We start from the raw sequence: 16622 nt of genomic DNA, 5'->3' as shown, positions 1-16622 counted from the left end.
TACTATGGAATGATTTAGCATCCTCCCATCATCATTTTGCCACCTTGATGTGTTAAATATGATTTATTTTTCCGTTCACACATGTATAGGATGGATCAGAGCACATGGTCATGATTATGCATGTATGTATGTATGTATCTGCATGTCTGCATCTGTTAGCGTGTTTTGTGAGTGCATTTCTGTCTGCTTGTCACCTCCTCTTGGTGTGGGGTCAGCTTTGGCGTCAGTCTGGTCCGCGTGTTCCTTCTGTTCTCTGCCTCCACCTCTTCCTATCAGCAGACACAGGAGGAGAACACACAAACACATACTTGATTGAGACACAAGCAAACAGTGACACATAAAAGACACAGTGTTAAAACGCAGAGTGAGTGCTGAGTCATCTGTACCAAGAGGCAGCTAAGCAGAAATTATTGAAAAAAGGCAAGGAGCTAAAAAAAAACAAAACCCAAAAACACAAAATGTTTTATAATGACAGAACGGTTTGGAGGAGACAGGGGTTTGGTCATTAATACAAGGTAGACATGAGGAGAAAAACATTCGGACATTTTGTGCACCCGCCTCAGTGGGCGGTCAATTCCACTTTTACCATTTTACCAGCTGAAATAATTTTCAAGGCGAGAACAGAAGCTCCAATTTAGGGTTATTTACCTGCCAGAGGGGCCCTGGAGGCTTGACAATCTCAGCTTCTATCAGTGAAAAGAGATCGTCTTGACGTCTCAGAAACACCCAATTAATTGTCCGTTTTTCTTTAGAACAAGGTTCCAATGTAAGTAACTGTCGACTAAGTGTAGAAAACCTTTTATTAAGACTCTGGTGGAGTGTCTCTCAAGTTTTTCACCACTTTATGGTTGATTTTTTGAAAGGAAAACTTCAAAACAAATAAGAGAGGTCAATAAAATCTGGTTTTAAAAAAAAGTTTGTCTCTTCTTTAATATCATTTTATACACATGACAAAGAAATGTAGTTTCATCAATTGATGTGTACTATGAGATGATGACAATGGCTGATGAGTAGATGGATTATGATTGTTCCTCTTTAAAGGTCACATAATGTACAAAATACATTTCATGGTTTTCTAACACTAATACGTGTCCTTAGCCTGTCTACTAATTCCCCAATTATGAGAAAAGTCCAGCCTCTCCATCTTTCCCTGCTCCACTTTTCAGAAAGTGTGCGCTAAAACAGGCCATTTGGAGATTTTCTTCATGACATCACAAAGGGCCGTAACCCCTCCCCAGGTGGAAAACATTCCCATAGCTGGGCGTTTGTTCTGTCCTCCGAGTCACCCTTTCCACCGTTAACAATAGATCCCATTCCAAAGATTATCATTATCTAGATTACCAATTATCATTGGTCAGAGGTCATTTGCATTTAAAGCGACAGACCCAGAAACAGCCTGTTCTGAGCAGGACTGAAAAAGAGAGATTTGTAGGCATGCTAAAATACAAGATCAGAGTGGATTCAATAAACTTCACAGACATGTGGGGAGCTCTGAGCTTATTCAAACTGTCTTTGAGTTAATATGTTTAATGGCATGTCACAGGACTGGTCGCCAACCAAATTGTAGCGCCAACTTTACAGCCTGTCTTAACAGCATGCCAACAGATTAGGAATCAGTTGTGATCCACGTCACCACTACTTCAATACAATGTACCTGTAAAGGACACTGTGTCATTAATATTTAAACCTTTCCAGGGCCATCACTGTCCTTTTGCTAACACTCTACTGAGGTTAGTTTTAATGTCATGAACATTCAAAGATAAATCACATAACTCTATCCCCAAGTTTTCTTGTGGTGTGTGGTTGTAATGAAGCCTTAAATGAAAGTGGATACATTTATATTCCTTTCTAAAGAAGATGCGCAAAATACCTGTCCTCCAGGCTTTGATTGTTCGAAAAAACATGCAGGTTGGTAAGTCAGTTAAGGATCATGTCCATGTTTTCACACTGACAACAAGGAAACATTTTCCTTCATGTACCCACATGGGTCTTTTCTTCTATCCAACCCCAAGCGACAACATGCAGTGATCAGGACCACATGGGGAACCAGCCATTTCAATTGGGAAAATAATCAGCAGTCAGTCTCAGTAAAACTTCTGGACATTTCTTTTTTTTTGCATTTCTGGCAAATAAAATGACTCTGAGTCACAAGTAGCTTTTAGGTCTGACCTGAGAATGTTCCCACAAGCTAGGTTGACAAGTGGATGTTGGTGATGCGTTAAACATGCTCCACTTCAGGAAAGGGAAGAAGGTTGAAAACATGCCGAGTCATCAGTGACTCAGAGGACATTTTTAGAAATAATCTGAGGAAGAAAGAAGGGAACGGCGAGTGAGAAGTGCTGGTGTAGAAATTGTAAAGGGGGGGAGAAAAAAAAGGATGGAACGTGGAACAAAATATAATGGACTTGCAGAGTTTTGTGGTGGAGCAAGACCGAAGTAGAGAGACACAGAAGAGTAGTGATATGTAAAAGTGATGAATTGTAATCCGAGTGTTTGGTGAAAGTAAGCAAGATGAATCGTTTGTGTATGTGAGAGAGGCATAGGAAGAGATGAAATGATAAAAGGGAGTGTGTGGAGAAAGTAAATGAGACATGAGATCATGTGAATCACCAGGGACAAATAAAGATGTAGTGGAGATAAGGAGAGCAGAAATGTGCTTAAAGTAAACTCTTTTAATGCCATCCCAGTTTCTAAAGAGTTGCCCTGTGGTAATCCCTATGGTTTGTACTGTCAAGTGTTGGCATCAGCCTTGTGTTAATTGGTCAAGTTCAGCTAAAATAAAGCTAAAGAAAATCAATTCCTTTCTTGACCGTAACAAAGTCTGTTTTGTCCACCTCAGCCACCCAGTGTTGCCAAGGCTGGTTCTACAGTTGGAGAATTTTGTGCATGGTTGGTAGAATGCACAAATAATCATTAGCAAAAAGAATTGTTGAAAACAGTCCCTCCACTTTCAGTCCCATCTCTGTTGGGCAGTATTATGTACTGAGCTGTTTTTGCATTCATGCATCCAAAAATGATTAAAGTGAATCCTCATACAGCATACACATGTTTATGAATAAATCAAATTGCAGAACATTTCAGGGTTTCTTGTCTCTCACTGATTAATATAAATTAATTGTTAATGTCGACCACAACTAACAATAAGGGAAAAAGGGACTCAAAATAATGGGGTAGGACCACAACAGAGTTATACGCCCTGCTCATCAGTTTGTATGAAGGATTGTCTCCACCGTGCACAGCACTTCTGTTGGCAAGGCCACAAACCTTATAATAAAAATCACAAAAGCTGAAAGTTCAGATAAAGATTTTCTGGGACAGTGACGATGTCTCCCTTTCGTCAATAAATCGTTAAAGAACTCATCTGCTGAGCATTCAGAGGGACGCGGGAGCTGGGTGAAGAGGGCCTGTCTGAAAAATGTTAGTGGACAAAGAGACCAGAGATGGGAAAATGAGAGAGTGGAATGAAGGAAGACAGGGGAGGGAATGATTGTGTGCCGGAGTTAAAGGTTGAAGGAGTTTATTTGCCTGTGTGTGTTCATATCGTGCCAGCTTACATGTTCGAGCCTGCCAACACTCTATTATCTCTGAGAAAAATGGAATGGTGCAGGGGTCTGGATGGCTGATGAAATCAGCTGTTTTTCACTGCCTGGGTCACTGCCTTCGGATGTCAAACCCATCAGATAAGAATCCACTTTACCATTCAAACCCCCCCACCCCCGGGTGTCACATGGATGAAATACGAGCACTCCACTTAAGAGGTAGCAATTACATTTAAATTATTTCAATGATTTTGACAATGTAATTACTTCAAACTAGACAACTTCAAGGAGATTAAAAGCATCTAGTTTGTATTGAACAAATAAGAAAGCTGGAAGAAGATCATTTGTTCTCATGTAATGTACAGCAGTATTCAGCAAAGTAGTCCTTCTGTGGGATCATTACAACCAATCAGAAATATTTAAGAAATAATGTATGATTATATGAGTTTAAGCAGGTTGTGTTGACACACCATGACTTCATGCTCAACATGATTGGCAACTAACAGGGTCCAATCTTTAGGAATAAAAAGACTTCAGCTCACCTCCATCTTTTTAAGAGAGCACTGCAATTGTAATAATGCAAAGAAAAATATTGTTCTGTCGTAGAAGCTTAGAAAGCGACCATACATAATTTGAGCATGAAAGCTGCCAGTCCCAGCCTTTCTAAGAGCTTTCATGGAGAATCCTCTAAAAGCAGTGAGAGGGAGATAGTATCTTGAAGGAAAACTTTTACCCAAATGTATAAACATAATGTGTAGGGAAGAGATTGCAGACTGTTATCAACATGTAAAAAAAAAAAAAAAAGCTCCGGGAATAAAATCTTTACAAAGAAAAAGCCAAAAGCTTAAATACCCAGAACTGTGGATCCGAGAGTTCAGCTGGGTGAGTAGCCTCGTCTTTATCACATTTTACGAAGCTAAAACTAAAGTGGAGTAGTACAGGAAGAACTCATTCCTGTAGTGACTCCATATTCAGATGGGAGCAGCGTAAGCCCGTGGTCAAGCTGCCCTTTAATAATAACTTTACACCTCAACTCACAGTTACCGCTCAAGTGTCCTTGAACAAGGAACTGAATTCGGAATATTTTCAGGAGCACTGCCCTGTGGCTCAGCATCCACTCTGACCTCTCTTCAAGAGGGAGGAAAGAGCTGCAGCTTGATTGTACTCCAAAAGAGTCAAGAGTGTGAGGCGATAACAAAAATTAGAGCAGACCAGAGGGAGTTCAAATCTAGTTTCCAAACACTCTCTGGTCAACGGGGTACGAACTGCAAAGGAAAAGCTTTTACAGACAAACTTTGAATCTTTTATGCTGTGGTTTGGATGTGTACACACTACATTGCGTATATCTCACATGTCTTATATTTTGCGTAGTCCCATGGTAACCCGCCCATGTTGTAGTTCTAAACTGTGCTGTAGAGAAAATGTGTTCATGAGGTTTAATACTGGGGGTAATCTAGGACAAGGGGGAGACTTCTGCAACTAGTCATGGTTTTCTCTTTTGAACATGAAAATGGTTCAATAAGTTGAACCGTCCAGCTAAGAAAACCTTCATGGAGCAATGTCCCCAATTACTCCAGTTATCCTACAGTAAAGCACAGAAAAAGAGTGCAAGACAATAACATCTGTTTTCAGATCTTTACTGCATTCTGTATGAACACATGCAGTTTTCTACATCATATCCCTACTGCCAATGAGAAATAAAAGAGAACTTTTAAAGGACTAAGACGTCACTTTGGCCAAATTCTAATTTGGATTAGGATTTGGGTATCCAACAGTTAAGAATAAAAATATAAACAAGACAAACTGATTATTTTGCAGTATCTGGTTTTGCAATGACGCTCTCATTGTATCATGTGTTCAAAAGTTACAGCAGTGGACTGTCAACCCGTCCAACAAAGCCCCCAAATCCTGCTGCTTTAAATGAACATGGACTCAGGAAGACATTAAAATGAGATTAAAAGAGATGGAAATCATGGAGAGAGAGAGTGGGGATTGACACGGGGGCAAAGGAACCACAGGTGAGATTTGAACCTGGGTAGCCCGCTTTAAGGACTGTGGCATCTGAAGATGGAGCGTGCAGACCAAGCACTAGGCCCCCAGCACCCCTAGGTTACCATTATTCGGAACCTCCCTGGTTTCATCAGTCACAATGGTCTCCTGATATTAGTTTCAGTTTGCTGTCATCCATCTGCCTGAATACATATAAATACAGCCTTTCTCTCAGCAAGTCTTTAGTTAATCTCAGCTGAGATTGCGGTTTATATACATTTAACATAAATAATTGTGTGTATTCTGGGCATCAGACTCGTTTCAGAAGCCCGCTCTGTTAATGTTTTCACTTCTGCTGCCACCACACTGAAGTTTGTGGACGTTTAACTCTTTACCAAGAGGTGTACGATGTTCATGATGAGTAAGTCATTTGGTAGCACTGCATTTGAAAAGGAACTGTAATTAATTGGTGAATGATGATGGAGGCTTCGATGAGGTATGGTTGTGTGCTTGTGAATTTGGAGGAATGAAAACATGATGGTGGCTAGTACGAGAAAAACAAAGTACCTCTTGTGTTGTTCTTCGTTTACTCCTCCTGAAAATATAAGACTTCAGAAAAGAAAGAACTTGGTTAAAAACAAACCTATGATGCAGTCAAGACTACTCTACAGTACAGTTAACCAATAACTCTAAAGCAGAACACAGTCAAAGATAACGCACTACTAAAAAAAAACCTTTAAATCAAAATGGGCTAGGGCAAAAAAGCCAAAGCTCTAAGGATTAAATATTGTAACCCAGTCAAAGCCAAACCCACCCACTGAGATTCAAAGACTCAGAAGGTGCCCAATGTCAGAACTTGGAAAAGGTGACTTCTTCATGTAAATGTCTTCTGATGTGCAATAAGATCAATCTCTGGCAATGTACAGTAAAAGACCTTCAAAACCAAATAGAACAAAACTTCTTTGTCACAGTCAACAGCATAACAATTCTTTTTTTTTTGTATAGGCTTACTTCAAAGAGCTAACCAAGCTTGAATAAGAAAAACAATGCATGGAAACACACCGCTCTGAAAATGAACTGTGTCCAGCACCAGTAAATATCAAATAATTCATTAGAAATTAAACTGCTGTTCAATGTCTTGCTCAATGCTACACACCTGAAAGCTAAAGGCCAATTAGAGGCAGGGTACTATGTGTCCATCTGTGTTTTTATGTTTAGTAATGTACATTTTTACATACACCAAAATGAAATAATCACTAAAAGCTGCAGAAGAGGTCTTGCCCAATGCAGTTGCCATGCAATCAGTGCAACCAGGAAGTAAGGGCTTGTAGCCAATGTAAAGTATTGCAAGCACACCCTGAAGAAGCAGCATTAGCTCAACAATCTTAAAATGACCTTTGGACAGGGTACCTGTTTCCCCCAATATTAAGTTTTAACACTATAGCTAGGCTTACTGGCAGACTGCTGACTTTAGTAACAAAGGTGAACAAGCGTATTTCCCCAAAATACAAGCTATTACTTTAAGATGTTTCTTGTAGAGTCCTTTTCATAGTGAATGGGGGTAATCAAAGCCCAAGGTGTTCATGAATTCTGGCTGCTTGCTTTAAATATTTGTCATTCAATTGTTTAGTGCATTCTTCTCTTTAGCAGTAAGAACTCATCTATCTTCAGTCAGATTTTGAGTTTGTCATTGTCTATTATAGTAGTGTCACAATGAAAGGCCTAACTTTAATGTTTCATAGAGTTCTACAAGAAAGCATTAAAAGTTAATACAGTCCAGGTCCTGATGGGAATGGATAAAAAATTGCCATAAATGCAAACATGGCATGCAGAATTTAATCATCAAGCACTTTTAGATCCCACATGTCTCACTACTACATGCAGCATTCATGTTAAATGTTTAAAGCAGTAATTCCTCTGTTTTCAGGTGGATAATATTCGTAAATGTTTTGTGTTTTTCACAGAAGGTCTATTTTTTTAGTCAGAGGGGGAGGATAGTAACATGCACCCGACTGCAGAAGTGTTTACATCACTTTATGCCATTCTGATTGTTTGCATGCACAAGCACCCTCCTTCTGCCTGACACAAAACACAGCTCTTAGAGCATCAAAAGGAACACGTAGAAGAGAAGAGGGGAAACACATCTATAATCAAAATCAAAATGGAAGCAGTTGAACCATTGTTAAGGATTGAAGTGGTTGATTCTTCTGGGAGTATTAGGTCTGAGGCCATGATTATTTTTCTGTTTTGAAAAAAAGTTTCTATTGTCTCCTTGATGTTGACACAATAGATGCATTGATTGTGACAATGTTTACGACGAAAAAAACAAACAAATCGGTCGATTGTGATGTTTTTTCATTATTTTTTTTGCTGTAAGTCTCTAACAATGACAACATTTTCTCTCATGTTTGACCATGACAACAGAACAGAAACAACAGCTGGCTTCTTCTGCCCAATAACAAACCTCCACCAGGGGTTTACTATGTGTTACATTTTTTTCAAAGCTCAGTGGTCGAACATTATAACCATTGGCCCAGGATCATTACTTTTGATTCAGAAATAATAGTCAACAATTTACTCATCAACCAATCTGATGCAAAATTAACTTTTTCTAATAAATTGAGCTCTTCTCATTTAACATGTTCTATTTTCCTTATATTTATTTGCTCATGTTTATTCACCATGCTCGTAACTGTAGGAGGCTGTGATGTATGTGATCACCTATCTCTTCTTCTTTCCTCTGTGTGAGAAACTCTTCATCCTCAGATTTACACTTTAGGAGGTCTCTTAAGAGCTAAGATGCTTAGTGAATAACTTTAATCTTTACCAGGATCTAGTCTTGAATCTATGGGGAAATTGAGCTGCAGCGTGTTCGTATGCCACTGTGGCTGAAACTTGTCTCCCTTCCGTTTACGTTTAAATTTATGAGAACATTTATCTTCACCAGGTTTTACTCACTTATTGTCCTTAACCAGTCAGTAGGGCAACTACAAGCAAAGCTGAAAAGATCCCATTTTGGCCCTGTAACAACAAAACGTAATGAGGTATATTTTAATTAATCACTTCTTCCTTTTTGTGTTGATGCATCACAAACACTGTAAAAAAAGAAGCTCATGTGCCTTACTACTCATCCACTCTATCCAATTAGTAATGAGCTGAAGACAGTAACTGGGAGGGATGGATAGGTTGTTCTTCTTTTCTGTTGACTGACCTGAATAAATGCAAAACTGCAATTTAGAAATAGAGCTCTGAAGACCTTACTCTGTCCATCTGTACTTTGACTCTTATTCTCTCCCTGACCTCTGTGTGCTTCTCTTAAGTGTTTTTAATCAGTGGTGAACTCTGCCTGTGCCCGTGCTGACTCTCAGCTGGATCAAGGATAGGCCAAGAGCCTGTCTGCAGACACTCCAGCAGGGAAAGAGAGAGAGATAGATTGAGTTAAATGGATGCAGCAGACCTCTAAAACACACTCTGGCAACCGTATAGTACTGTCTACCTCTGGAGCAACATTGGCGTTGAGTACTTCAATGCAACAGAAATACAAACCTCACTGAAAGGAGGTTGAGCAACAATTGATAAAAACAACAACAACATAGTTTCGAGCTACAGTTTGGGCCATTGTCAATGCCATCATCGATCACCAATGTCTGCCAGTTATTGACCACAGAGCTCTATACCACTGTGAGATTGTGATTTAAAAGCCCCTGAACTAAAGAAGTACACCTCAACTAAACTGATGGATGCCCCATGTCAAAAAACAGGATAGCTTGGCAAACTCTGACACCAGCATCTTAACCAAAACCCTAAAAGTTAGAAACAAATATTCTGAAAAAAAACCTGATCCCATTTCTCCAAATCCTCCTCTCTTGGGATAGCAATATGTTTATCTTCCACAGACTGTCTATGCAGAACCGAAGTTGCTAGGAAGGAGATGATGGAGGCACAGTCAAATGGCTGAAAGACACACCGACTCTTAGAGGAGAAACCGTGATACTGGTAACAGATGCACAAAATCTATAGACCTCAGCCTTACAGGACAAATGTCACATATCATGCAAGTCTGTGATGAAAGGAATAGATCTAAAAGGTTTGTTAGACAAGTGGCCGAACTTGTTATTCTTTCACCAGTCCAGACCAAGGACAAAAGTTGTGATTATTTAATTGATTCAAATTTATCATTTAAAGGGGCTACTTTTAAATCAGAAAAACAAAATCACAAAAAGTTTAAATATCAAATGAACTTAAAAATATGTATACATTTTTAAGAGGAGAACCATGTAAACTAGATATAGTTTAAATCCATAGCATTTACGTTTTTATTTCGGTTTCCAAATTCTGGGGGCATTTGGAAGGTCACACAAAATGGTTTTGTGGAAACACAACATTGGCTGTACTATGAAACTTCAGTCACATTTAGAATTTTACAGCTGCATTAAACTACAAAGAAGGGTCTAGAACAAATGAAGGTCCACAGACCTGATGTACCCTTCCTCTTTCAAGTTGTATGAGTTTATCTGCCAAGAACTGGCTTTATACACTTTTCATGACATTTAGACTGGTTTTATCCATATGATTGAAAAAAATAATTGTATTTACATTTCTTTAAATCCTGGTTGGATTTAATTCAACTTCCAATAAAATGTTTTTTTCAACAGTTAAAACCGAACTAGGTAAGAGACATACACTTGACTTTAAACTAGGCTTTCTGCAGGACAAATTACCCATTTAAATAATTCTGAATCCCATTCCTGTGTGTAAATCCAAAAATCAATTGATTGGGTATCAAGAATAGCTAATTTGGGTTTTCTGAGACAGTATGCAAATGCCACACATGTTCTTTTCTTAAAACAGAGTCACAGTTAAAGGTTGATTTTTGGAGTGATTTGAATGCTCTTTAGAAAGTGAACACTTAAGTACCCAGAGTAATTATGCCAAGGGCTCAGGGGATTCTTTTTTTTGTCAAAAAAAAAAAGATCAACTACAATTAGTGACACAAGTAAAATTCATTTTAGTGTTGTTTGTGGATTTACAGCTATTTCCGTGCTGCAATTATATCATTATTCCTCTAATGTTGATGAGGACTGAAACAGTTGGTGGGAGGTTTTTGATGGGACTAGAAAGCCTCTATTAGAGGTTGTGTAACTAGAGTGGGAGATAGCAAGTAAGAGCAAGCTGTGATCAATGATATGCTGTGTGAAGGGGGACAGTAGGTTTCAGTAAGTATAGGTTGTGTTGTATCTGTATACATGGAGTGACGCAGAGAGGAAAAAAGTCAGTAGACTTGTTTTTTTTTTTAGCAATAACTCAAGGCGATGTTGATTTAAAGAGTGTATGAATATGTTGCTTTACAACAACTTCAGACAATATTATTAATATGATTTGCCCTCCAGTACATACTCTCTTTTTCTAAACGCAAGGTTTCCAAAGTATACCACACCATGTGGAAACTGTGGATTTGTATAAAAATGCTGCTCAATTCACACTTATGGGCCTTCATACTTTTGTCGTAGTGACTTTGTCTGCAGAGCCTCTGCAAAAATATGGATTATGTTTTGATTCACGCTTTTTGCTCTCTCCGTCCAGCGAACCCCCTCCCCACTCCTCTACAGTTTCATTTGAATTCCTATCACTTCATCATTCCCCGCCATCGTTAACGCTTCATGTGTTTGCAGCCACCCTTCTGTTAAGTATTTGAAAGCATTGTACTGTTGAACCCTCGACCCTCCAGTTGATCAACTCTAAAACTGAGCCACTGCCACCTTATTGTGATGCAAAGATCGTGATTATATATTGTCTTAAGATGGATGGGTTTCCTAAGCTACAGTAAGAATACACATTTAGTTTTTTTTTTTTTTTTTTTAAATGTGACTGTGTGATAGTGATAACGAGGGACATGTTTTAATGATTGAGTACATTATGTATATGCTGTGCAGTTAGATTCTTCTCAGATCTAAACTCTCAGCAGCAACGTTCAGATTCTGCTGCTCCGTTTTTATGCTCCTCCATTGCTTTTTATTCTCTGCTCCAATTCAACCACTCTGCCCACAATCACCCCTCTTTCATCTTTCCAACTAACTCCACTCCACCAACCTAAGAATCTTTTCTTCAACTCTGCTTGCCTGCCACTTTTATCTTCCCCTTCTCCTATTTCCACCGTGTTTTCTCCTCTTTTCTTCCAAAACCCTCCTCCCCCTCCGCTGCTGTATTCCCTCTCTGTCTCTCTTGCCGTCTATCCTTACTCCCTGTCTTGTTTCATTTGACTTTCTTCCTCTGGCTTTCCCCCTTCCCCACCACCCACCCCAGCCCACAACCCTACACCAGTCTCTCTCAATTTATTTATTCTGTGCTGCATCCACCCTTCTCTGTACTCTGTTCCTCAATTCATCTTGTACCATTTCTCAGAACTCACCTTTCCCACTTTGTTTCTCAGAACCACATCCTCTCCCCTTTTCTGTTTATGAGTAAAAGAGTTACTTCCACCTCATTTTTTTGGCTCTCTTCAATATGAAAACGGACAGGTGTTGATGTGTTGTCACACTGACCCTCAGGCCCTTAACATCCCAAAACTCCCATAAAATCTCACAAATGTTATACGAGGTTTAGGAAAATGTTTTTTCGAATGGAAACTGGGTCATTACGGCAACAGCATGAAGTTATTTCTTAGAGTCCAAAGTGTTCAACAAACGACAATCGAAATAAAGCTAATTCTTTTTCATGATTAAAAATAACAACACGAGTCAAACCGATGTTTGTCATTTTAGTCCACTGTTAGCAAACTTTTAAAACTATTTAGTGTTAACATGCAAAAATTATCCTTATACCCACAGAGAATTTGTCTGGCTCTCTCATCTTGCCGTCACAGTATTTTTTTAATTGCCTTCAAAATGAGATGTTTTCATGTTCATGACTGTTGACTGGAGTGCCACCGATCCAAAGAATAAATTGTGATGCGACGTCCCATCACTTCGAATGTGTTACACGCACTACACCCCACACGACCCCCGAAAAAGAAAAAAGAAAAAAAAGAAAACTCTGAGCTTTTCATTGCACATCCCTTGCTTTTGTTTCTGTTCCAGTTCTCTCTCTTGAAACTAACCTCAGTCAGCAGAACGGCAGTCATTAGTGGAATTACTTCGGGGTTTCATCGCAAAGCTTTCACTCCCTTATAAGTACTCCCACTGCTGGTATCAAACGGGGAAATGTCATCATACCAACGAAGTTCACGGAGAAAGAATCAAAGGAGTGTAGATATGGGAATACTTTTACCATGAATGTAGCCTAATATGTCCCAGCTAATGAGCTTTAGTCAGTGCATGTAGGCACAGTGCTAACACGTCTTTACACGCTTCCCACTACTGAAGGTTTTTAAATATTGAAGAGGGAAGATGTGTAGTGTAGGGGGCCCTTCTTGTCACACCACTTACGTCTCTTGAGGAGCTGTGAAATTCTTGAAAACAATATAACTAACTACAACTTTGGCATCTCAGACATTGTTTTAAATAATGAACTTGTTTTGTTATTTTCCTATGATCCAGTAAAAGTGATCACAAATTTGTTTTGGGATGGCACTCAAATTAAATATCTATTCCTATATGCAAGAAAGCGGTCATGAAAACTTCCCTACATGCAAGTTTTCTTTTGGGATTGGGCACAAAGGTTTATTTGATACCGATAACAATATTTTTTGTGACAGCTGATACACGAGTAGCCCCAATTTCCAAAAACTGTTCATATTGAAAATCAGCATTTGTCTTTTTTTAGACTTTATCATAGACAAAGTTCTCTATGTCTGTACTAGTGACTGAGCTAACACAACATTAAGGATTTGTACATGTGCTATTCATTGAAGTGCAGATGATCTGGAAACTTGAACATCTTAGCACTTCTGTTGAAAAAGTTCTAATTTATATGAAACCCATCTTCAAAGCATTACTTCTTTTTATAACTGTTCAGATGAGCAGCGTGTTTTAAGTTACCACACCACAAAGTTGTTTCATTCACTTTATAAATATATTTTTTTCTTGATGCCATCTCAGGACGGTATTCATCTTTTATTCAGGGGGGTTCACTTTCCATGGATTGAAGATGACTGCAGTGTCAAGATGCATTTGGTGAAAAAGTGAGTTTCAGCAACAATTACATGAAGACAGTATTTTTACAATTTGGTTGTTTTCAGATACAAAATTTCAAGTGCAATTTGCTGACTGCTGCAATCAAGATGCACCTTTTTCATTAGCTATTTACTTTCAATTTCACCTTAAAGAGTTGTGTTTATTTCTTTTCAAATTTTGTATTATTTCCCCCTAAATTGGCACCTTTTATTAGATAATAAACACTGTTTTAAAGGGAAAAGCTGATAGCATTACGCATTATTTTGATGGAAGTTTTGAGAGACTTCTTTTTTAACCAATGACCAGTAGAGGAGAGGTTTTGATGGACTAGGTTCTAGACATTCCCGTTGCTCATGACGCATTTGATCTGCTGTCTTCCATCAAAGCTTGTCTTGCCATTCGTCTAATAAATCACAGAAAAAAAACAACAGATAATATAAGCATACTTTTAACAAAAGTTTTGAAAATGGTAAAATTCAACATTTATTTTGATGATCTGCAAAGCATTCTTACTCTTGCCTTTGGCAACAGAAAGTTACTCACTCACTAAAAGTTAGTTGTTGTCACTGCAGGTGTGAAAACTGAAGCCAGAAAAAAATACTGACAGTAAGTCCCCTGACTAAAAAGGTGTCAAAAGGATTTGTCTGCCATCCTGCACCAAGATGGAATGACACCACATCACAAGATCTCCTGCCCAAATGGATGTGCTAAACACTGTAGACAAAGAAGAAGTCCAACTTGTGTGTGTTTGACATTCAGTGTGATAACAGGGATATGCTTATATACCAGTGGTAGTCATGCATCAACTGGGGGCTATTAAACAAACAATTGAAATAAAAAAGTCTTGGAGTTCAGGAAAGGGCTTCCTAAGAATGTGAAGTCATTGTTGGATGAGATATATTGATGAATGTAAACACATCATTTAACTCAGTCTATCTACACTACATCAAACACACTTCCATGGACTGTAGATTACAGGATTGGTCAAGTTACATTTCGAGACAAGTTCAACTCATCAAATCACTTCTCTGCCAAGACTATCAAACAGAACAGAGTCCTTTATTTGTGAGTTTGACATTATCCTAATCATAGTTTAATTTGTAAGGTGTCAGACCAAAAAAAGTGTCTTTTTTATTTTTAACTCCTATAGCTATTAACGTAACTTTATCAGTAGTTATCCTTTAAACAGTCCTTGCAAGGCTGAATAACCAGCATACGGTATTGTCATGCCTTAGTACTCAAAATATATTGGCACCTCTCAAGCTCACTGCCTCTTGGGAAATTTACAAGATGAAAAACGTGCAGCCAACACCAACAAATATCGATGATGATGTTAAAATAATGACGTGTGCTTTAATGTAGCTATATTTGGGACGATGGTGTGGAAAAGGTCAATGATCATATACTTTATCTATGGTACAAAAAACAGGGGCAACAGGAGCACACAGACTGGCCTGTTCTGCCGCTACGACAGGAATTTCTTTTCAGAATTTTAGGACTAAGCATCCTGAATAATTAAAGCCAGTGATAAGACCTAGTAGACAGGACTCCTTTTTTCATATTTTACTTATGACCTGTACAAGCGAGAAAGAAAGCAGGAGGAAAATAAGAGAATCGTTTGTGAAACAGAGGAGCTGTAGAGGCTGTGACAAACATTAACCTGATGTTATCTGTGAGTGAACTGTACCTGCCCTATTGTTCCTCTTAGCAGAAGGCCTGTTCAATGTGTTCTCTGAGGGGAGCATATGGGGCTGTGTGTGTGGGTGTTTTTGTTCAATCACAAATGTGGCACTGAGTGTGTTTCTCCTTGTAAGGGGTATCTATGATTTATGAGATTGTTTTCTCTGACCCATCTGTGAACGCATGCATGTGGCTGTATCATTTATATCCACTACAATGACTTGGCGCTATGTTTACACCACATACCTTTTTTCAAGTTTCAACAATATTTTTTGATAATATGAGTCACAATCCAAATTGAGGACGCATATGAACAATACACAAAAATATTGTCCCTACAGGTAAGTCTACTCTTTTTTATTGTTAAGGTCAAATATGTTTTAAGTTATATAAAAGGTATATGGTGTTATACGTCAAACATTCAAAATATTTTATAGGGAAACAGATTGGGTTGATGAATATGGTTAGGGTTATAGTGTTTGTATTTCTCACAGTACAAATGTCACTGTTCGCTGCATTCAGTCATAATACAAATACGTCTGACGGGAGGAAAAATAAGACAGTCACACATGGTAGTATCCACATCCCACTCTAGGCAGCAGTCGTGCTTGTAACCTTTGCTACTGAACAACAAACGAAGAAGATAAAGCAAAAACTAAAAAGCACAAAGAAGAGTGACTTAACTGAAGTATTATGACAAGCCAGAGCTAGAAGACCCTTCTGCGTCTTTAAATCAGTTGTGTTGGGAAACTTCTAGTTCTCAGGTTGTCATTCGAAACACGTAAAACATGACGGTATCAACCAGAGGTGTCAATCACCAGAGATAGGTTAAAAAAAAAAACAGTTGTGCAACGACTTATCCACTGCTGATTTTAAAAATGTATAACTTCATGCAATAATTTAACAAACTACTGAGATACTCTGGTGTATTCATATTACACAATTTGACCCTTATTACTAATACCTGATGTACCTGTCTCAACCAAGACATGATTATTCATATTCTTAACAAAATGAATCTGTAGACATTAATGTTCGGAAAATAAATCGAACAATGAATCAAAATAACATTCGTCAGAAAATGTATGTGCAGCAGCATGATATAAAAGTCATATGCAAAGTCTTATGAACAGATTCAATCTGGGTATGCATGATATTATTATCTGCTGTAAATGTGCTTAAAAAAAAGAAGCTAAATATGCAGTAAAATGTCTCTATGCAAAACTAATGCAGTGTGTGTGTGTGTGTGTGTGTACTCCTCACAATCCAACATATTTGTGCATATGCATGTGTACATTATATC

General features: G+C 38.4%; 1 protein-coding gene across 3 annotated transcripts in view; it reads right to left on the bottom strand.

Annotated features, from left to right (window-relative positions):
* kif20ba (kinesin family member 20Ba) overlaps window positions 1–16622 on the bottom strand; it is a 51903-nt gene that overhangs the window by 8463 nt on the left and 26818 nt on the right. For 2 of the 3 annotated variants that reach the window (XM_029275699.2, XM_029275685.2), the window contains 2 exons: window positions 6096–6137; window positions 195–269 (listed from right to left, as the gene is read on the bottom strand). In XM_029275699.2, the coding sequence (XP_029131532.1) occupies window positions 195–269; window positions 6096–6137 (117 nt within the window). The remainder of the gene's footprint in view (window positions 1–194; window positions 270–6095; window positions 6138–16622) is intronic. The other variant, XM_029275693.2, reaches the window with a different exon arrangement.

The sequence above is a fragment of the Labrus bergylta genome, chromosome 10 (genome assembly GCF_963930695.1).
Source record: "Labrus bergylta chromosome 10, fLabBer1.1, whole genome shotgun sequence".
Lineage (NCBI taxonomy): Eukaryota > Metazoa > Chordata > Actinopteri > Labriformes > Labridae > Labrus > Labrus bergylta.
Note: the sequence above shows the minus strand (reverse complement) of the source record. Positions and strands in the feature narration are given on the sequence as shown.